Here is a 22,921-nt window from a genome sequence, read left to right on the forward strand (position 1 = left end):
TTGTAATCAAATAAATACATTTTAAGCCAAGCAGAACTAAGATATAGTTAGCATTTAATAGAAAATTGTAGCATGAATTTAAAGGAATGTATATTGTAAAGAAAATTTGTAAACAATCAATGTGTATAAAAGACTATTTTGAAAATGATTTGTGTGTTTCATTTGCTACTAAGTCGCTAGTATGCGAACCGCCTATTCATTTATTTTAATTTCATTGAAAAAGTAAATTTCCGTGCTATTAAACCTTCCTTCCGGTTTTTAACCGTACACTAGCTTGTTTGTGTATGATTTTTATACCCTGAATAGGGCACTATTAAGTTTGCCACGAAGTTTATAACACTCTGGAGGAAAAATCAGAGATCCAAAGGTGTATACAGAAATGATCAAGTGCGCTGATTTAGGCATGTCTATCCGTTTGTACTTACGCGATCTATTCCGTCAGGTTTTAAGATATACAAGTGAAATTTCGCACAATTTCTCTCTGAGAAGCTGCGCATTTCTCAGAATCGCCGATACCGGACCACTTTAGTATATTGTGCTGGGCAACGGTACTATCTCCGAGGAAATTGCTTAGATCGGCGCACTATAGCATATCTGCCATACAAACTGAACGATTAAGAGGATTCTGCTTTTGTTTGGAAAACCTTTTTATTTGCGGGATAGTATCACTTTTTTTATCTTTGCAAATTTTGTTATTACTTTTTTTCGTTAATAATAGCTGCTTGAAACCGCTTTCATTAACATAATTTTCTTTATTATAGTATTAGTATGAATGTTGTTCGAACTTTTCAAACATTAAAAATTACGAAAAAAACACTTTTGTAATTCCTTCATGGTTTCTCTTCGTTCTAGATGCATGCATATGTATTATTTCGTAAATATATTCACACACGCATAAATTTCCGCTTTTATACTGAACGTAGCAGCTTTTTAGGCGCACATTTATTTGCCATATGTTTTTTATGTCTAAACAGGTAAGGAAGTGCAAATGTTGACGAACACCTGGGGAGAAATTCATACGTTGGCATATGTTTTTAAATAAATATGGTTTTTTATTATAAATACCTTTAAGCCTTTTGCTGATGACTGTCACGCCAGCTCTCCTCTCAATGATTCAGAGTGGTTTGTAGTGGTCCTTACTAAACTATATTTTGGGAACTTTGCGTATTGTTAAGAAGCAGTAGGGTATGCTAGTTGAACTCCCTGTTCCTGTAGACGCAAATATCTGCATTTCCTTATATCAGCAGTACAACAACAACATATCGTAATTATATTTTAAATTTGTTTTTTGTATTTTTAAGTAATTTATTTACTCTTGTAAAACGACAGCAAAAATAACAACAAATATTTGCGTTTGCTTATTACAATATTACAACAACAACAACAACACATCGTAATTATATTTTAAATTTCTTTTTTTAATTTTCGTATTTATAATTAATTTGTTTACTCTTGTATAATAACAACAACATCGCAATATCAATATTACAACAACAATAACACATCGTAATTACATATGTACATATATTTAAATTTTTTTTTATATTTAATTTTCGTAATTTTAAGTAGTTTATTTGCTCTTGTACAACAACAACGTCGAAATTAAATTTTTGTTAATATATGTAAATATTTAATTTGCGTTGTTTTTTTAATTAATTAGTTTTCTAATTTTTAAATTTATTCTGTTATTCCACCTGGGCAGTGCGCCAAGCGCCGCTGTTCGCAAAGTAAACAAATCTAATAGAGGAACATATTTATTAGAGCACCAATTTTGTATGTATGTATGTATGCATATGTTACATAAGTGAATGTGTTGTGCGCTTGACCAAATAACAATTGGTCGCAGGTTCGAAATTCAGTTACGAAAAAAAATATTTTTTAGAGTAACAAAACTCTAACGGCTTTTAAACACCCACTGTTAACTTTTTAACGTCTTGAACTCACCAACAAACAATTTTATAAGTTAAGCAATTCCTTTTTATGTTGCCTGATACTAACTAAGCAGACATGCCACACACAAAAAGCGTGGCCCAAAAGATGCCTAGTTGCCAGCGCGATTATGATACAATCTTACTATATACATATGTACTATATATATTATATAAATAAGTTAAGGAAGACAAGTGAAAGCAATGAAAACCTATAAATTAAACATTCAATTAGACCTGCGTCTGCCGTTGACCCTGCCTCACCGCCTTTACTTAGCACAAATGGCACTTTTTTCTGGCTTGTGTTTTGATGAATGAGCTGCGGCAGCCAAAATTCCATTAACTACATAGCACTTTATATATCGTATACATACATATACACACACAATACCGTTTGTATAAGCAAATCGCGCCACAACTAGCCATCTAGTGCTACATGCGAGCGCTCGAGCAGAAGTTAGCGCAAAGACAAGGCAAAAGAAGGCAGTCGCTCAGTTTAAAGGGCGCCAACGGATGAGCGCATACAAACGGCTTGTCAAGCGTGGGAGTGTTGAAAGTTTTCCAAATGCAGAGCATTGCTTTAATTACTCGTACTGTTACTTACTTCATACGAAATTAAAATTATAACACTAATTTAATAAATTAAAATAAATTATAATTTGTATTAAACAATTTTCAATAAGATAAGTAAAAGTTCATACTTTGCAAACCACGCGGTAGGAGTGGCGCCTGTCGCCTCCACTTTAATTTAATAAAGCCTACATACTTACATATTTATATAAGTGCCTGAACCTAGCAGTCGGCACGCACAACAACACTTTCATTTGCAGAAATTAGCTGGTCAATTAGACGATTTCCTCATATGAGTACTTTGCTTGCCGATTAGACCGCTTGTTATTGCAGGTGAAAGTGGGCGCGCCTTCGCTCAACATGCGGTCGCCCACTGTGTAACTGTTTTATCAGCAGCAATAATAAGCTAGAATTACCATTTACTCGTTAGCATTTAGTGACAAAAAAATATCGATGAACTGTAAAAAAAGAAAGATAGAAATAATCGCGAACAAAAAAAAACAACAAAATCCTCATTGTGAATATCGTTGGCAAATGTCTTCTCATTACAAAATAGCTAGCAAAACAAAAGTGCATTGACAACAAACACCCCAGAAATATAACAAAATACAACAATAGAAAAAATAATAATAAAAAAAAAAATAATAAAAAAAATAAAAATAAAAAAAAATTAAATGGGTAAGCAAAGGGGGCGGCAGTCGATTTAAGAAAGCGATTTTGCAACGGAAACAAACGCAAGCCGTTGGCCCCAAGGTCCACTGAAACGCCGGCATTTTGCTTTCACGAATATATATTTTTACTTTTCTTTACAACAAACGAAAATGTGTCCCTCAGTAAGACGGCGCCCTCAACCGCGCGTATTTTACAAATTTTCATTGTCAATTTCAGTGGCAGCGTAAGCGTACGCTCGACGCTTGGCTAACAAAAAGTGTGAAACGTGTAAAATTTACTGTGTTTGAATTTTAAAATATAGACTAACTACCTAAGAGTAGCTGTTGTAAGAATTTGCTTTAAATTGTCACGGTCGAAATTAAAAATATGACACAAAATTATAAGAATATGCAATATCTGTCCGTTAATACGGAGGATTACTTGCGTCCGTTGCGTCCGGGACATCGGCGCATCAGTCGCTCCATCTCACCCGGTTTGGATACAATGGAATCGTTGGAGGAGTGCGAAAGCAATCACGACTTGAGGAAGACTGCGAGCAGCAAATGTGAGTAATGTACCGTGCCGGCAGAAAGCTAGATATGGACGCCGTGGTATTAAGCATTAATGAGCGCGTTGTGCTGTTGATTTCTTAAAACTTACTTCCTCAGTCGAAATATTTATAAATGAAGCTTAAAGTTGCTAGTTTTTTTACCGGGTTTGATCTATTTTTTCTTCAAATCCAGCATAAAACCAGTGTTCAGCGCGAAGAGTTGGGCAAAATAACATTTCTTATTTCCAAAAGCGAATCCCACATTTCCTTAAGAACGAAGAAAGCAAATTAAGACGTTAAAAATCAACAGTGGGGTGTCTAAAGCCGTTAGAGTTTGGTTACTGTAGCAAATATTTTTTTTTGTAACATGGATTTAGAAACTGCGACCAATTGTTATGACAGTCCTCCCGGAAAAAAATTCGTTCCGGTTACTTAGACTTGACTCTAGTGGTAACGGGAAATGAGAAAGATGACATCGTCGTTGTCTCTATATTTCGTTACTAACCTTTTATTAGTTAGAAAGATTTTTCTAATGAGTCAATCAGTAAAATGGGTTTGGTCTTAAGAGCTACTTGTCGGTATATGTTAGTTCAATAGCAAGCCACTCCTTTTTTGACAAATCGTTCATTAATAGAAATACAAAGTTATTTTCATTAAGGTTGTAATTATCGGCAGGCGGAATGTTTTTTCGAAAATATTCTCAAGATGCCATTATCCTTGTTCGGATTGGATTTGAATTAATGGCACAGTGAGGCGTTAATAGTAATCTACAGCGGGTTAAGCCCTAATATACTTTCAAATACGACTGTAAATTTTTGTTTATTACAATATATGTATGTATCTAAATGAGGCTCCGAATAATTAGAAGACCAATCCCATTTCTTCAACGTCTAATATTTTCAATTCAAAAGTTTAAATTACTAAATTTCAATCTCACACGCCCACTTACTTAATGATCCATTCGCACTAAACCGCTGACCCATATTTTATTATACCCTTTAGCGTTGCTTTTGCGCCACAAATTTACTTCGAGCGACTCAAACCTCAGCACCACAGAGAGCACGACAAGTGGTCGGAAAGCATTTTATAAGTCCTCCGAAAATCTATGTTTTGGACGTCCCAAGAAACGTTTACTTCGGCAAGAGCAAGTGAGTGAAATATATTTACCACGCCCACGCCCGCGTTGTAACACCGACCCGGTGGATACTGAACGGCTGAAAGCTGCTATACCGGTGCCTACTTTGAGTGTGCCACCAACATCTAATTCCGCGTGCAATTCATTAGCGAGTTCGGTGGCGCCCACGCCATTACTCGGCCGAAGGCATCATCAACGCCGATCGAGCGCATTGAGTTCTCTGATCGAGCAAGCTTTAAAAGTGACAACCGCATCGATGGGCTTGAAGGCGAAAACAGATGAAAGGTAAGTGCCATATACGGATGGCTTAAAATTAATATCGGATTTTCAATTGCGATCGCAGACGTTTGTTGTTGTTATAAGCCTTATGTTTTCACACTAAATCAAAATAAGTCATATGATAACATATCACATCACATGATAACATGTTACAACATATCATATGCCACCGCACGCCACTGGCTGTGACCGGCACCAGCGTATCTTATATAGAGCCTGGCTTGCAGGTCACTGCCATTTCATGTTAACATGTCATATGATAACATTTCTCATAACATAAATGTCACGGCGCAACATAACAGACGATACCGCCCGCCAGTGGCCACTGGTCACCGCCGACTGAAAATTTTCCAGGCAGCAGCGTTTCTTATATAGAGCCTGGCTTACAGGCCACCGCCATTTCATGTTAACATGTTAACATAACATTTCTCATAACATAAATGTCACGGCAGAACATAACAGAGGAGACCGCCCGCCACTGGCCACTGGTCACCGCCGACTGAAGATTTTCCAGGCACCAGTGTTTCTTATATAGAGCCTGGCTTACAGGCCACCGCCATTTCATGTTAACATGTTAACATAACATTTCTCATAACATAAATGTCACGGCATAACATAACAGAGGAGACCGCCCGCCAGTGGCCACTGGTCACCGCCGACTGAAGATTTTCCAGGCAGCAGCGTTTCTTATATAGAGCCTGGCTTGCAGGCCACCGCCATTTCATGTTAACATGTTAACATAACATTTCTCATAACATAAATGTCACGGCAGAACATAACAGAGGAGACCGCCCGCCACTGGCCACTGGTCACCGCCGACTGAAGATTTTCCAGGCAGCAGCGTTTCTTATATAGAGCCTGGCTTGCAGGCCACCGCCATTTCATGTTAACATGTCATATGATAACATTTCACTTAACATGAATGTAGCCCCACTGTTTCCTTTATGCTTGGCGTGAAGGCCGCTGCCATGGCAATCAAAAGAGTCATATGATATCGGTTACTTCGCTAACATCGAATCATATTAAAGTTTCAGTAGGAATTTATAAGAAATTCCTTGTTTGCCGGCTTTTCACTACTGCACCCTTTTACTGACGCCACTATAGGTGCGCCATGCAATCACGTCATAACTTTATAATATTTTTACATATAAATAGTTTCTTATAAACAAACCTGCATTTATGTACATACAAATTAGTACAGTATTGTGCGTTTCTTATATCTATCGTAGTCGCGTAGGTATCCTGCTGAGAGCGTCCGTTAAAATTTTGCCATGACGTTCGTGTTTCGCATTTAAATGTTGTCTCCATTCCCACTTGTTGTAAGAATATTAATGGCCTTAAGCTATACCTTTCCTTCTATACCTCCTCGAATCAAGTTTGCTAGCAAAATTTCATTCTTTTTTGTAAAACCCGAAAGGAAAACCCAACTAAAAAACTGTGCTTTGCCAAAACGCGTTTAATTGTATGGCTGCTTCCTTCAGTTTTTTTTTTAAACACACTTAACCAACGAATTTCAGCCATCACAGTTGAAAAACAAAAACCAGTGATGTCAGTGCTGGTGATTAATTGCTGTTAAGGCATACAAGTTTAGAAAGAGCTTAGAAAAAATACTAAATGTAAATACTACTGTAGGTGGGAGATTAATTTCGACTTAAGTGTGGATCACATTAACATATTTTGAAAACAAAATTAAAAAATAAATAATCGAAAATGTCTTTTAATATTATATAAGCGCTATAATAGCGCTTGTGTCTCAATATGCCTAGTATCCGGATGTACTTTCGTTTCAAATTGCAAGCACTAGTTGTTTGCTTTTAATTTAAATAAAAATAATAGTTATTAGAATGACTATTTACAGTAGCAATGATATCTTCTTCTTCATATCTGATATTTATATTAACTGCCAAACTTTTTTGATATAAAACGGCACTTACAAAAAGTGACTATAAGTAGCCCAATAAAAATCATTTGTGACACAAGAGCTCACTTCACATGTTTGTACTGCCTTCAAGAAGCCAAAAAGTAGTAAAATAAAACAAAAAGACACTAGGACTGTTGAGCGGTGCCAACTGCTTCAAGTCACGCTAATTTGCCGTATTCCTAACCTACCGCAGCGGTAAAACAAATGGGCAAGCAAAGTAAACAAATGTCGTTGCCAAAAATTGCAGACAAAAAGGACATAAGTACATTGGTGGTATATGCAATCAAGAAAAAGAAAATCAATTGTATAGGAATGAAAATAACAATAAAAAGTAGCAAAGTGATAGCAGTAGAATAAAAAATTGCAGTCAGTGGCTCTAAAACTGTTTATCGCTAGCCATTAATTTGCCAACCAAAACATGCTAATATTAAAGAACTAAGTTTGTATTTTTATATAACTTTTCTAATTATTGTTATTACACTATATACATTGATCTCCTACATTTCTTAATGGTACGAAACATCCCCCATCTCGTCATTCATTGTCAAAGAATGTTTCGCTCAAAAATTTCAAAATCTTTTATGGAAGTTTATTTTTTTTTTGTTTTTTGGTATTAAACGACCCTGAGAGGACTTGAGATTGTATTTTTAAATTAAAGTTTGATTTAATAATTTTCCCGTTTCGAATTCAGACTATTCTCGCACGGCATTACACTAATTTAACTTTATAACCTTGGTTTTGGGGTTTGGCTTTATACGTATTACCAGATTAGATAAGTGTTCCTTCCATAAAATAAGTTCGTTCTGAACACCAATCGCAGAGTATCTTTTCCTTCTTTGATTCAATTTGCTCCAGACATACAACTTTCATCCTAATTTCAACCGATTGGAAGCGAGTCGGTACTCCGTTATAATTTTGGGGTCTAGCACTAATTCTTTGGATCTCCCGTGAGCTCGCCGAGCGCTGTTAAAAACCAGAACTGTGAGATACTTTTGTCCAAGAGTAAACCGTAAGAGGTCCTCTGAACTTTTTCAGATATCACAAAGGACAAACGTTCACAGCTGTCCAAGTAAGATCCTTCGCGACTCTTCTAACCTAACCTGCTTAACTGCAACTTTTGTCAGCCTTCGCACCTGCTAATAGCACACACTTCCTGACTTTGTTTTATAAGTAACGGGTGTTGTAGAAGTCGATATACGTGCACATTGGGTAGTCTTTTCGTATTTTGTCAATAGATCTGGAAATTTCGATGTGAAAGATCGACCTCTGGTCGTCTTATCGTTGAAAAAGTCGATGAAATTATGGAAAAGATTGACCAGGACCGTCACATAAGCAGTCATGACATCGCTAAGGAACTTAACACTCATCGTCAAACGGTTTTGAACAATTTAAAAAAGGCTGGCTACAAAAAGAAGGTCGATGTTTGGGTACCACATGAATTGTCTGTGAAAAATTTAATGGACTGCGATTCTTTGCTGAAACAAAATGAAATTTCTGAAGCGAATGGTAACAGGAGACGAAAATTGGATCAAATATGACAATAATGTGCGAAAAACATCATGGTCCAAGCGCGGTGAAGCTCAACAAATGATCGCAAAGCCAGGCTTGACGCCTCGAAAGGTTATGCTGAGTGTTTGGTGGGATTGGAAAGGATGTGGTTGATTCCTGAGCTGCACCAGCCTGGTCGAAGGATTGATTCTACATGTCTCTGTCAACCACTGATGAGATTGAAGCAAGCAATTGAAAAAAAACGACCAGAACCGATCAACAGAAAGGGCTTCGTCTTCCATCAGGACGACGCTGGACAACACACATCTTTGATGGCTCGACAAAAACTGGGAAACCTTGGCTGAGAAGTGTTGATGCATCCACCTTATAGCCTTGACCTTGCACTATCGGATTACCATTTGTTTCGGTCAATGCAGAACTCCCTTAATGAAGTACAGTTGGCTTCAAAAGAAGGCTCTGAAAATGACAAGTCGCAGTTTTTCGCCGAGAAATCATTACATTGATGGAATAATGTCTCTAGCGGCAAAATGGCAAAAAGGGGTCGACCGAAATGGTACATATTTAGTTCATTAAAGTTCATTATAAATATAAAAAAATAAGTTGCAGTTTGATTAGAAATACGAAAAGACTTTTTCGACTACCCATATACCATATAATACTTTTGTGCTCTTCTGTTTCTTAAGCATCTTTTGGTTGTCGGTTATAGAGATTTAGTCTTGCGGAGCACATGAACTAAACAGACTGAGGATTCTTTTCATTCATTGTCATCGAAAAAGACAATCTTTCGTCAAGCAGCTACTCGGTTTGTTTACATCCCACTTCGCTTCCTTCCATTGTTTCGCATTATTGACGTTGAAACTTTTTAAGAACAAGTTAAGTTTGCAATTTAATTTGCAACAACAATTAGAGGTTACTGAACTTTTTTAAGGAGCATGAAGTCTTACAACACACCCGTTTTATAGCGGCGCGTGTGACCAATTGCCTTTATACGAGTATAAGAGCCAATAAATGCAAGACAAAAGAAAGAAATATTAAATTTAGTGTCTTTGCTCGCATCAGTGATGTTTCTTCTTGCAAATTAGTTCATACAATGGTTAGTGTGTATTTATGCGCGTGTTGGTCAGCTCTTAGCGAATGTGCGCTACGTACTTATGACAATATTCAATAACAGTTACGTGATAATAACGGCGCCGGCTGTCGAAAGCAAAATCGAAAGACAATGTGTTATGATTAGATGCCGCAAGGAAGTGTTGAAAGCAGTAATCGCAGCTGGCCCTGGCTGCCATAACAGTTGACCGTCAAGCACAAGACACAATCTAACACAAACAGCAATGTTTGCAAAAAGCCAAACCACACTGACAGTATAATCACGCAAATGACGACAAAGCCATTACGCCTGCCAACTTACGGCAATTATCGGCCTATAGTCACAGCCGCACGTTTGGCCATTTCGAAGAAGAATATCACTTCGACATAGAATGTGCAGTTGCAATTTCGAAAGCATTCCCAGCGCATGCGCTGTTACGTTCCATATTGCCAATAAAGCATTTAAAAAGCCGCTGTGCTCTCGAAGAAAAAGCCGGTTGCAGAAAGAGCGAAAGCGTGCAAGAGCGAAGGGAGAGAGCGCGCACATATGCACTCTGCTTTTGGGCGCTGGGCGTGTTGTTAGCGTGCGCACGCAGGAGAGACAGGACTCACGTGATGCAAGCGCCAACTGCGTAGGATATGGCAGCTAAAAGGTCGGCAAGACATTTTGACATTTGACAGAGAGTATAGGTGCGCTAAGCGTGAGTATACAAGCGCGCCGTTTGTACACATCTGGACAAGGAGTTAAGCAGCAGATGGTTGTCTGCGCCTCTACTCTTCTTGGGTGGGTGGTTGGCAGCAAATGGCGTGTGGCGTATGGCGTTACCGCGGTCGATGGCGCTGACTTCGGGTGTGCGCACGACCAAGAGGCCGACAAAGGCTTATAATGGCACCGAAGGCATATGCCAAGCGTCGTCGTCGTCGTCGTCGTCATCGCCACTGTCGACATCTATGGTTGGCTTTTGCCTCTGCGAGATGTCATAAGCGTGTGCGGAAATTCAGTGTAGAGAGCATACGCCTGCAGTGACGGTTGTCGAGAACGCGAACGCTAGTCAGTGAAAATATATTCTTTAAACGCCAAAATGTTATGAGTGTCTACTACTATGTGCTTACATATGTAGATATATTTTATTGGAAAAAGTTGTTATGTGAAAATTATTCTAATAAGTAAAGGAGAATTCTATTTGACGGCGCAAATTTTGTGTGCAATTCATAAAAATCGGTGAAGAGTTGCATGGACCAGTGAGAACAGCATTTAAAAAGGTCTTCCTGCTGCCTGCAGTGCAATTAGTATTTGCGTCGAATAAAGATTGAAAAGCAAAATCCCTCAGGTAAAGTGTACTCAACTGTGTGTGGCACCTACATAGAGCGAGCAAATACATAAATCACCTAAAAATTGTGTAATCTTTTCACCATCAAGATACGCGCACACGAAATTCATAAAAAGTGTAAAGCGTTTTGGGAAAATTGCATCAATCTCAAACGCCATGTAAAGCAATTGAACAAATCGCAAAAGCACAAAGCACTTTTATGCAATACGAATATAAGGTGAGTGTTGACAATGCAACGGCAGGAGGTGGCCTGTTGGTCGTAGTGACGGCGGTGTATGCGGTGGTGGTAAGGAGTGTCGTAAGGCGCTGCTTGTTTGTTGTGTGGGGAGTGCGGCGGGCTGTTAGGCGAAGCGGCGTTTGTGGGGTAGGTTGCTTGTTTACGAGATCACGAGTGCTGCAGGGAATTGCAACTTGCACAGAGTGGTTGATAAACAAACGGGGATGATGCATGTGTATGTGTATATGTGTGTGTGTGTTCTTAATAAGCTATGAGGTAAGCAGAAGTCGCTTGGGAAGCTTAGACGCTGAAGGTTGTGCAATTTTAAAAATGCAGTGGCTATGCAATGCGACACAGAAAAGAATGTGGAAAAAGGGAAACTAGAAATTTATAGAAACAGAAAGTGCTGGAAAGTGTTGGTGGAGAAAGCGAAACAAATGGGTGTTTAAAATGCTGGGTTAATGAGAAAAAATTGTATGTGCGAGCAAGTATACATACTAGCATGTGCCAGCATTGATTGAGGGGGTTGGACTTATTTGCATATGTACGAGTATAGTATATGCTCACCTGAGCCATACGAGAATTTACATAATTTTTTCAAAGTATATAAAATGAAAGTAAAAATGCAACTAAATTTCGTATTCTAGTTACATATTAGGTGGTCTAAAAAGTATTTTCGTATTTCTAATCAAACTTCAAATTATTTTTTTTTATATTTATGTACCATTTTGGTCGACCACTATATGCCATTTTTCGACTACCCAATAGTATAACAGTATGCACAGTATAATCTGCGCCAAATTTCCTGAAGATATCTTGCCAAATAAAAAAATTTTTCATATAAAAATTCGATTTTGCTAGTTCAATTTGTATGGCAGCCATATGCTATAGTGGTCCGATCTGAACAATAATAAATTTGTAACAACGTTTTTCCAATTCTTGTTAAAGTCAATCATAAAAATCGCCGAATGCACTTTGTGTACTTTAGAAAGGCGTACACTAAAAACTAAAGATTATTTTGTTTCGACATTTGGCACAGATGTCACTGACAGTCATACCAACCCAAAAAAGAAAAAATATTTCGACGAACGTGCTATCGCTTGAAATTTAAATTAAAAAGCCTTACTATTTTTTGCCCACAGTAGTGTTATAGAGTCTCCGACATTTCCTTCCGAGTGTTGCAAACTTCGCGGCAAACTGTATTCAACCTCACCCTCTTCAAGGTATAAAAAATACAAATTAGTGAATAAAAAATTAAAATTACATTTGGAGAATTCTTTGCCACACCTTCGCCGGAAAAAATATGCAATCAGGAAGCGCTTATCACATTTTTTTTTATTTACCATAATATTTCACATACTTTTCTACTTTTACCCTGCTAACCCAAGTCACATGGTCGACTCACTCACACTCCAGCTCACTTCAATATTAATAAGTGGCGGATATTGCCACACCACAACCATATCCTTATCCTCCACTTAAATTATACTCGCCAAAGTAATAAATATTTGTGTTTTATCTGCTTCTTCTTATTATATCCTATTGTTTTAGCGTTCGTGTGCGTGACGTTGCTTCATTCCAGTATATTTTGATGTTTTTTTGTTCAAATATGTAATTTATTTTTCTTACTTCATCTACTTTTTACGTAACTTGGTTCGCTGTTGTTCATATTTAAATGAATTATTACTAAGACATACTTAACCTCACTTATGTCATTGAAGAGCCGCTGCGAGTTCCTCCAGACAAAGAGTGTGCGAATAATGGAAAATTTTTCTGTACACTACGCGTAAATTCTTCTTAACATAATTTATGAAATGAACCCATGTTATAAATGTATAAACATAAAGTTCCGACTCATACCTAACCGAAATATTGGTTAGTCTAAAAAGTATTTTCGTATTTTGTCAATAGATGTCGTTGCGGTCGTATATCTCCGGTGCTACCAATCACATTGTGTCATACCATATATTGTCGGAAAGGTGAGACTTTAAGCTTCATTTAACCATAGAACAATTAAATTCGGAAAATTAAAAAAAAAAAGTTACAGCTGTTCAAAAATGAGTGGAAATAATGAAGAAATTCACTATGTTTTGAAATTTTTGTATAAAAAAAGGAAGAATGCCACACAAACCAATGAAATTTGTGAAGTTTATGCATACGATGCTGTATCAGTTCGTGTAGCACAACAATGGTTGGCTCGCTTTCATTATGGAAAATTCGAAATTTCGATTTATACTGTTTTAAAAGTGATCGAATACTGTTTGTAGCGGAAAAATAGCAAAAAGTAGTCAAATTGGTACATATGTATTTGTGTATTTATTTATTAGTATGAATATAAAAAAATAAGTTGAAGTTTGATTAGAAATACGAAAAGACTTAGTATAGTATAAATACAAAAGTATCTCTTAGGGTCTATTCTATTAGTGGGATCATCTTGTTTTTCTTAAATTGTTTACCAGTGTTACATGTTTACGTGCTGCTTTCCCAAATACTGCCCATTCAATCTTTTCTCAAACTCAATTAGATTATTTATTGGGCCAATCAATTTGCATTTAATAATCATCATCACATATGCTATTTTTAAATTAAATTTATACGAAAAAAAAATCTATTTGTTTGAACGAGCAATCACTTAGCTACTCATTAGCACATCTGCTTCCATATAAACTGCGCACAATTTGCATCAATCAATCAAGCAATCACAACAATTTACATTTTCTTTTGCTTGAATAACTAATTAGCTTTAATATTTCGATTTATTCTCCTTTTGCAGATTAACTCAACAAGCTGCCAAGCCATCAAATGATGATAATGTCAAACGCAGACTTTCAAGGTAAGTTCGTAAATCGATATCTAACACGAGCTGCTTGGATAAGCAAACATATTTACAATATCTAGTTCAATTATTATATGGTAAAAGAATGTGGGACAATAGGGTAATAGCTTGTAAACAACATTGAATCGGATACTGCGTAGGCAAGAAGCTGCATTAAATGTGTCTTTATGACAAAAGTGTATATATATAATGGCTCTCTTTGTGGTATGATGCCGTGTTGATGGTTAATAATATTGCTATCAGGGCCTTTAGGGGTTATATCCACTTGCAAGTCAGAAAAAATTACTTTTTTGTAATTTTTTTTGAAGGGGCATTTTATTTAATATTTTTTTTTTTATATTGTTTAATAATTAATTTTAAAATTTTATAACGCCTATACAAAATTTCAGGCCGATGTGTGGCACGTTGTTGTTAACTCGGCTATAAGCGGTGTCTACGCTACAATGGAAGAAATCCCATAGATCATACGTTTAAAAGAAAAATACAAATTAAATCATTGCTTACTGCATGAGAAACGCATGTCTAGACCAACTGAAATTACCATAAATAATGCGAGTTTGAAATTTAAAAAAATCCCAAACATAACACAAAAACACCGTAATATACTACATCAAAAATCAAACGAAACCAAATTTCAGCTCGTAGAATCACTCAAGCGCGAAGGCGTGCGGTGTGTGAATTTTTTGTTGAACTCACACGTTTTGTCACCAAAAAAGTTGTGCTTTCATTTTTCGCTGAATGCTTGTTTCCTTTAGCTTGGCCGCAAATACGCGCCACGTCATCAATTATGACGTTTATTGTTATTTTGCTGGCGCGTCAGAGCATAAAGGGCAATTACAATGTCGGCACTTTGCCACTTGGTCGACTGAAACGCACCTACAAGACGGCTAGAAGCATATGATTTCCGAAAGCAAATACCATAGACACAATATTATGATAAAATCTTATATTTTCATTGTCAACATTTTGACCTCAAAAATTTCGTATGCACACGTGTGGATATATGTAGTTGTTTTTGTGGATATAGTTGTTTGTCAAATAGTGTAACGCCTAGCGTCTAGTGCTGTCAATCCAAAGTTGTTGATATCTACATTTGACACTTGCGACAATCGGCCATACAGACGAGGTGACCGTGCAGAGGACGACAGTTTGATGGCCATTCGAGTGTGTTATTGTCTGCTGCTGCTCCTTCTGCGCCGACAATTGTCATTGCTCGTGTTGTACTTTTCATTGCTGTCACTCGGCACAATAAACCCACGCACTCACTAGTCGCATATTTTAGTTGATGACTAATATTTTTTTATTATGCTGCTTACTTTAAGCGATTGTGGCATGTTTTTAAACGCATGCATTCACAAGCGTGTGTGTGTGAAGTTATAATTTGCAATTCAATTGTCTGCTTATTGTTCCTTGGTAGGCAGTAAAATTGTTCGTGCAACGGGCAATATTTTATGTACAAGTACCTTTATATATCTCAATATATGCGCGTATTTAATACATTTTTATTAGTAAGTGCAGTGCTGTTCAAAATGAACAATGAAATGAATGTAAACAACTTCGGAGCTGAGAACATCATCTGGAGTCGTTTGTGGCGGCTCTTTTGTTGTCAAAAGAAAGTTTTCATGTGAGAGAATGTTGTCTAGTAGTTTAAAGCGTAAGAGTGTTACTTTTTCTCAGAATTTCATATTATGTTAGTTAAGTACTTTTAAATTTATTTTGGAAAATAATTCAAGATGATTTAGTAAAATTGTTCATAGAGCTTTTATGTATTAATTATGGTTACCAGCCTTCTTGTTCTGTTAATAAAGATGTCCGCTTAATAGATTGTACTTAATAAACATCAAAAATTTGTATGGTTAGTGGATATGTCCGTTTAATAGAGCGTCAATTTAATAGGGCTTTCACTGTATTTTTTATTTATGATTTGTTTTTACTATCCTATCTTCTAAGTTGGTTCGAACTGGAAACAGTGTGCTAAGTTTTGCTAAAATCGGTTCTGTAGTTTAGTAGTCTATCGTGGACAAACAACCTGACACGTCATTTTTGTATATAAAGATAAATTTTCACGAAATTTGGCATGGATTATTATACAAAGAAACTACAATCTCCGTATAAATTGTTCAGATCGGACAACTGTAACATGTAATGTTAATACTAAGAGACCGAACAAAGTCAAGTCCTTTTATGGAAAACTTGTTTATTTAACAATATATTTTCACGAAATTTGTCATAGATTTTTGTAAAGCAAAATGCTATAATTTCGCAAATAAATTGTTCAGATGGAACCCTTAGTCGTAAAGCTGCCATGAGCACTGAATTTTTGCAAACTGACTGAATGTAATTAATTAAAATTAAAAAAAATATTTGGTAAAAGCCATAATACTCATTTCCTTATTTCATTTTCACGAATTTAACACGTCATTCGTTTTCTTTTTAATTTGTTCATTAATGTCAACAATTAATTCTTTTTTTATTTTTGCTTTAAAAATAAAGTACATATGTACATACATAGGTCCAATGCAAATTTTTTACTATAATATATGCATACCCACATTTTGCATATGACAGGGTGGGTCATAGGGTATAATATTTCGCTGTCGAAAAAGTCTTTTCGTATTTTGTTAGTAGATGCCGTTGCAGTCGTATATGTCCAATCTACCAATCATATAATATTGGAAAGGTGAGACTTTAAGCTTTTTTCAACAACAAAAAAATTAAATTCGGGGAAGTTGAAAAAAAGTTACAGCTGCTCAAAAATGAGTGAAAATAATGAAGAAATTCGCTATATTTTGAAATTTTTATTAAAAAAGGGAAGAATGCCACTCAAGCCGATGCTGTATCAGTTCGTGTAGCACAACAATGGATCGCTCCCTTCCGCTCTGGAAATTTTGAAATTTCGATTTACACCGTTAAAAGTTTTACGCTTATGGAATAATGTCTAGCGGAAAAATGAAAAAAGAGGTCGAACAAAATGTTACTTATTTTGTTCATTATAAATATAAAAAAAGTTGAAGTTTGATTAGAAATACGAAAAGACTTTTTCGACTACCAATATTCATCTTTGAAACTGACCCATCCTAAAGAGTTGCTAAATATTTTTATTTCGCACATATACATACATATTACAGATATGTACATATGTGTATATAGGGCATGCAGACGCGATTTTCGTTCGCCACATCTTTTTAGGTATTTCGCATTTTCCGCACATCAGTTCGCACGCAGCTTTTTTCGCGCCAACAACTCACAACGGAAATTTTTCGCGTAAACATTTGTGGCGCTTTAAAAAAAAACGCTGAGCCACACATATCCATCGTGAGCGTGTAAAAAAACATAGCGATTGGAATTTTTACGGAAAATGTGATAAATCGCCGAAATAAGTGTAAACTTTTTCTAATAATTGTGTGGGAAAATCTGTGCAAAGTAAACAACAAATACAGTGAACGCCAAATAAACTGATAAAAAGTAATAAAATTATACAATTAAGATAGTTTGTAAAAGAGATAAGTTCGCAGACGCAGGCTAACCGACGCGGCTACTGCATTGGCTCTCAAACCGCTGAGTCAACACTATAAACTATTTGCAACAAGTTGACGGGTTATCGGGTTGACGGGCAGATAAAAATGAGACAAGCGCTAATTAAAGCAACGAAAAGACACAAACAAACAACCGCTAAAAGCAAAGTCATAAACATTTTCCGAACATTGCATAAATACTATAAAAATTTCCTGGAACACACATTGTCGCATTCATTATAAAAATAGATTAGTCAGCAGCCAACGCTGTGCCTGCACTGCAGATTTGATGAAATGTTTTTGTTTTTCCTGTACAATGCCGACGAAGCGGCGACTTACTTAATCCTCTAAACAAGAACGCGTGGAAAACTCATCAACGACAACAACGCCAACAACAACGAACAGCAAGAAAAGTAATTGCAGGCGGCATGTACATACTTACATACAAATACACACGTGTGTATGTCTGTATTGAATAATTGGAAAAGCACAAAATAAGTAAACTGATTTAAAACAACATCGACAATGTCAGAAAGTCCATAGTTTACTATTAAGTAAATACTATATGTTTTGAGTATGCACAGTGGGATTGCGTTGGTAAAAAAGTTGCCAAATTTCGTTCAGATATCTCGTCAAACCCAAAATAGTGGTAATAGATAGATATAGTGGTCCGATCTAAACAATTAGTTTGGAGAATGTTGCGTTTCCTTTACAATAATCTATGCCAAATTTCATGGAGATTTTACTGTTAAATAAAGAAATTTTTCCATTAACGTACTGTATAACAATTCCGGAAAATGAGGAGCTGATTCCTGGGAAGAAAAAGATATGAGCGAAATTTCAGAGCGATATCTCAACTACTAGGACTAGTATGTATAGAGACGGACAAGCGAAGCAGCTCGTCACGCTGATAGCATCTTTTTTCCGCGTAGTTTCATCTTCTATAAGACCAAAAGCTTTCGATCAGGTTCTAAACTAATGAAAGCTGTCTCGTCGATGTTTTGGGTCGTCATTTATTTGAAGAATTTAATCTCGGCTTCCAGCACCAAACCAAATTTCTGTTGATGGCAGATGGTATCGTTGAAAGTGGCATTCAAATTTTTCGTGAACACGATCAGTTTACCCAATATTTTTATGTTGTTGAAGCAGCTCCAAACATGAACTTTCCGTGAATGTTTCACAGATTGTTGTTATTTTTCTAACGGGTACCTATTCCCCGTTGGCAAACTTAATATATCCTGTTCGGGCTATAATAATAATACTTTATAAATGTGTAAAATAATTGTATACTGAAAATATTTTTCGAAACAAAACATTCGCGTCCCACCGCATTTGCCGCTTTCACCACTGTCACAACCTTTTCAACGCCTAACTTGTCTATACTTTATATGTATTTTTGTATGCTATATGTACATATTTACACCACAGGCACACGCAGACGACATTTTCATTATTTTTAGAAATTCTACATAACTTTTTCTTTTTCATTTTTATATGCGCAACAGCAAAAAGTTGGCTTTTAAAATTCTTACATTGGAAAATGGGATTATTCAACTTAGCGTGAATTCTTGGCCAAATCATTAGTTGTAGAAAAAATACATAAATGTTTAATGACGAAATATAGTCGCGACAACTGTGAGAAAAATGTGGCATATGTGAAATCTTCACTGTTCTGCAGAAAAATTTAAAGGCGATGACGTGGAATCGCCAATGACAATTGAAATGAATTTCTATGCGCATTTGGGCTAGATTCTTCTTGACAAACATTGGCGTAATGAAATATATATTTAATATACGAGTATGCAATGTAACAGTCAAGAATAAATCTGAATATATTACTTATTGGGTTCAGTAAGTAATTTCGTGTGTAAAACATTTTATGAAAACAGACAACATATCCTTTTTGGCGACTATCGGCATTCGAAGTGGTTTGAACTGGTTTATCCTTTTTGGGCCATGAAATTGTTTCAAAGAAAACTTTAATCCGATGAAATTATTTAAATTTCGTCTGACAAATCGATTGAGCAGCTACGCTACGCTAATTCTCTCGAAGCTTCATTTCAATACAAATTCAACAATTTCTCCTACACCTGCTGTATAGATAGTCACATGTCCATGCTGCTTCACAGTAATCATGCTGGTAATCACTAAGTATTTGCGTCAATATTTCATATTTTTTCGCATGATTATAATTTGTTTTAAATATACTCATACTTGTCAAAATTTTTTGATTAGAATTAAGTCCTTTACGATGCCAAAATTTTAAGCTTGTAGAAATAAGCAAATGGCTTTGCAGTGTGAAAGTAAAATATAGTTAAACAATAAATAAGGTAAATAACACAATGAAAACAGATAACATTTAACACAACAAATTCCTTTACGCAATTATAAAATACTATCCAACAGCTTAAGTGGCTCAAATGTTGCTGTTGGGCCTAAGGCAATGTGAGTGAGAATCGTAAAGGGAAAACAAAACGAATAAACAACGGTTTCTGAATAGCACTGCTACTGAAGTTCCCAATACATTATCATATATGTAGTTAAATCGTAATTTTAATCTGCAAATATAACCTCGAACCAGCGGTATTCAAACTGTTTACAAGTTCTAAAAAGTATAATAACTTTTGGCATCCACTGTACAACACTTTTACCATATACATATGTCGCTAGGAAATCTACATTTATTAATTATAATATTGTTTCTTTTATCAAACAATTTTGTTGCTCGATAAAATTACTCACTTGCTCATAGTATTTTTGTTTACGCCAAACACCTGCGTTTTTATCAAACTAACAGAAATTATGCTTTATCAGAAATTGGGTTTTTCGGCTCGAGTCTCATGATAACGCTGAAGAATATATTGTATATGTAGATAAAGCAGCTGTTATTATTATTTTAATATTTTGTAGATAATATTGGGTAGTCGAAAAAGTCTTTTCGTATTTCTAATCAAACAATTATAAAATTTTAAGTTATGAATAATTATTATTATTTTGTTTTTTAATTTTTCTCTCAATTTATTAGAATGGTTTTTAGGTATTCCTACTTCATTTGCAATTTAGTATTAAATTTTTTGATTTAAAATATTACGTTCCCAAAAATTATTTCTTTACTAGTATTAAAGCTTTTTTTGTTATTATAAAATTTCTTTGTTTTTATCACTCTCATTGTGTAATCTAAAACAGCGTAATTATCTGCTGATAAAGGTAACGCTAGAAGTCTAAATCTAAAATTAGTGACAATAGTAATTGTTTTATGGCACTATCAGCGAAAAATTGCTCACAATTAAAAGTGATTAACCTTTGAAAGCAGTAATCATAAATTACTGCTCTTAGCGGCTTTTAAAATCCAGCAAGGATTGCTGGTTTTTTCTTTAAACACCTGTGGCGCTAAAGATTATGAACCAGTTTGCGTTTTCAATGAACTTCTAATGCGAAAATCCCAGCAAGTGGAGGAAGTAAATGATATCAGTTTGATTTGATGTATCGATATTGTTGAATGAGTCATTAACTTTTTTTAAAGTTATAAAGTTATTAATCACCAAATTATTTTTTCACTGGCTGAAATTTGGCGCTATTTTTTATGGTAGATTGTATTGATATCGCAAGAAATGTAGCGATAGACGTTTAGCAACTGCATTTGCGTCGTAGTAAGCAATCGAACTTTGACTTGAAGTGCTCTTTAACGGCTATCATGCGGTTAGCACACGGCTTTTAATTTGCGCAAATCTTGTGTGCTAACCAGTTGCCTGCTCAGTCGCAAGCACAAGCGCAAGCGGCTTTTGTTGGCTTCTGCCACGGAGTCTACAACATTTGCACTACCATAAAACAAATGTAAATATTTTTGTTTACTCCTTCGTTTAATTAAAAAAATTTATGGCAACGCGTGTTTATAATTTATTTAAATAAGTAGTGTAAATATAATAAATATTTAATACTTTTTCATAACACGCTGAACTCTTTGATTCGTTAGATTTGCATTTTTACTTATCTAAATCTACAACGAAGACACAAATTTCTACAAAACAAGTTCGCACGTAGGCCAAACGCCCTCAAATGTTAATTTATCGCAGACGGAAAACACGTATACGCCCCGTCTTTCATTTTGTAGTCAGTTCTCAAGCCTCACACCAGCATAGTTATCGTAGTTATGGTGGGAAAGACCTTCAAAAATCGTGCATTATTAAAATGAAGTCCATTTGAGTGTTCAACTTGCCTTTAGCTTGGCAAACCACCTCATTTCGATAGCACGCGATAACAGCTGATAAAATTCGTTATCACAGACGAAATATAATACTCGTACATAGTGTCTTACCGCAGCTCAACTTAATAAACAATACATAATTAATTGACACAAAGATATTAATGTAAAAAATTGCTAGTATGAAAACCCCGCTCTGAAGAAAAGAGTAACCAAAAGAATTTTTGAAACTTTAGAACATGAATTTTTGTCAAATTGTGCTTGAATTTTAGTAAAGATACATTTTAAAGGGGTTTTGGGACTCTCTTGCAACCTTCAGATCGAGGTAACTCAATATGGGAAAAGTATCTTTTATGAAGATATGTATTTATCTTGCTTTTGATCGGTCAGTTTGAATGGCAGTGTTACGCTATAGTAGCCCGATCTCTCTCAGATATCTTTTTAAATAAAAGAGATTTACGTCCAAGGACTTGCTCAATTTGTATGGCTTCTTAGGGTAAAAAGAACGTATGCAAAATTTTAGAATAGAATCTCAAAAAAACGAGTTATTAGTTTACTTAATGGTGTTATATTTAGTTTCTCGAACAAAAATGGCCTTTTCAAATTATTTATAATATATGTATGTATATATTTTTAGTATAATATTCCGAAGATGTTATATAATTAAATAAGACAATAAACAAGACGATTTTTTAGTCGTAAAACCCAGGTAACCCATTAATGTGTTAGTCTCACGGGTACTGCTGGGTAAAAAATTTTGTAGCAAATTTAATATACGATAAAAAGTGATCGATAACCGCTTTTTGTGACAATATAAAAAATTATTACAATATAAGAAGAGCAGGAAATCACTGCATAAAATTAATAAAAAAAAGCTTCATAAATAAATATTATATAATTAGAAAACGAATTGCACTTTTTGTGTTGAACTTAAATTAGCTTACACTCGCTTAAAAGCCAATTTTTTCACAACTTTATTTACGCTGATGTCCAAAAATTATATTAACCGTCAGAACAACCGCTCGCCGCTTACTAACCGTCCCGCCTGTCCAACCATAACCACCCGCACGCACCACTATCACATTTTGTGACCGACGTAACCACTACCAACACAAATAAACAAGCAAACGACCAAATCAACACTGGCGTCGCGCAAACGCGCCCAACAACGCCGGCATGTGACGCGTCCGTC

At 35.7% G+C, this 22,921-nt stretch overlaps 1 protein-coding gene and 1 long non-coding RNA gene across 3 annotated transcripts in view; one reads left to right on the forward strand and one right to left on the reverse strand.

Annotated features, from left to right (window-relative positions):
• Positions 1-48: 48 nt before the first annotated feature.
• Positions 49-22,919, reverse strand: LOC115066151 (uncharacterized). The gene is made up of 3 exons (XR_003845780.2): positions 22,674-22,919; positions 1,066-1,234; positions 49-1,002 (listed from the first exon to the last, which is right to left on the reverse strand). It is a non-coding gene; the product is annotated as an uncharacterized LOC115066151 (long non-coding RNA).
• LOC105226158 (uncharacterized) overlaps positions 3,308-22,921 on the forward strand; it is a 66,077-nt gene continuing 46,463 nt past the window's right edge. The window contains exons 1-3 of one of the 2 annotated variants that reach the window (XM_049455210.1): positions 3,308-3,714; positions 4,702-5,119; positions 13,951-14,010. In XM_049455210.1, coding sequence (XP_049311167.1) covers positions 3,537-3,714; positions 4,702-5,119; positions 13,951-14,010 — 656 coding nt within the window. In that variant the 5' untranslated portion in view covers positions 3,308-3,536. The remainder of the gene's footprint in view (positions 3,715-4,701; positions 5,120-13,950; positions 14,011-22,921) is intronic. The other variant, XM_049455211.1, reaches the window with a different exon arrangement.

Source organism: Bactrocera dorsalis, chromosome 4, assembly GCF_023373825.1.
Source record: "Bactrocera dorsalis isolate Fly_Bdor chromosome 4, ASM2337382v1, whole genome shotgun sequence".
NCBI classification, from domain to species: Eukaryota; Metazoa; Arthropoda; class Insecta; order Diptera; family Tephritidae; genus Bactrocera; species Bactrocera dorsalis.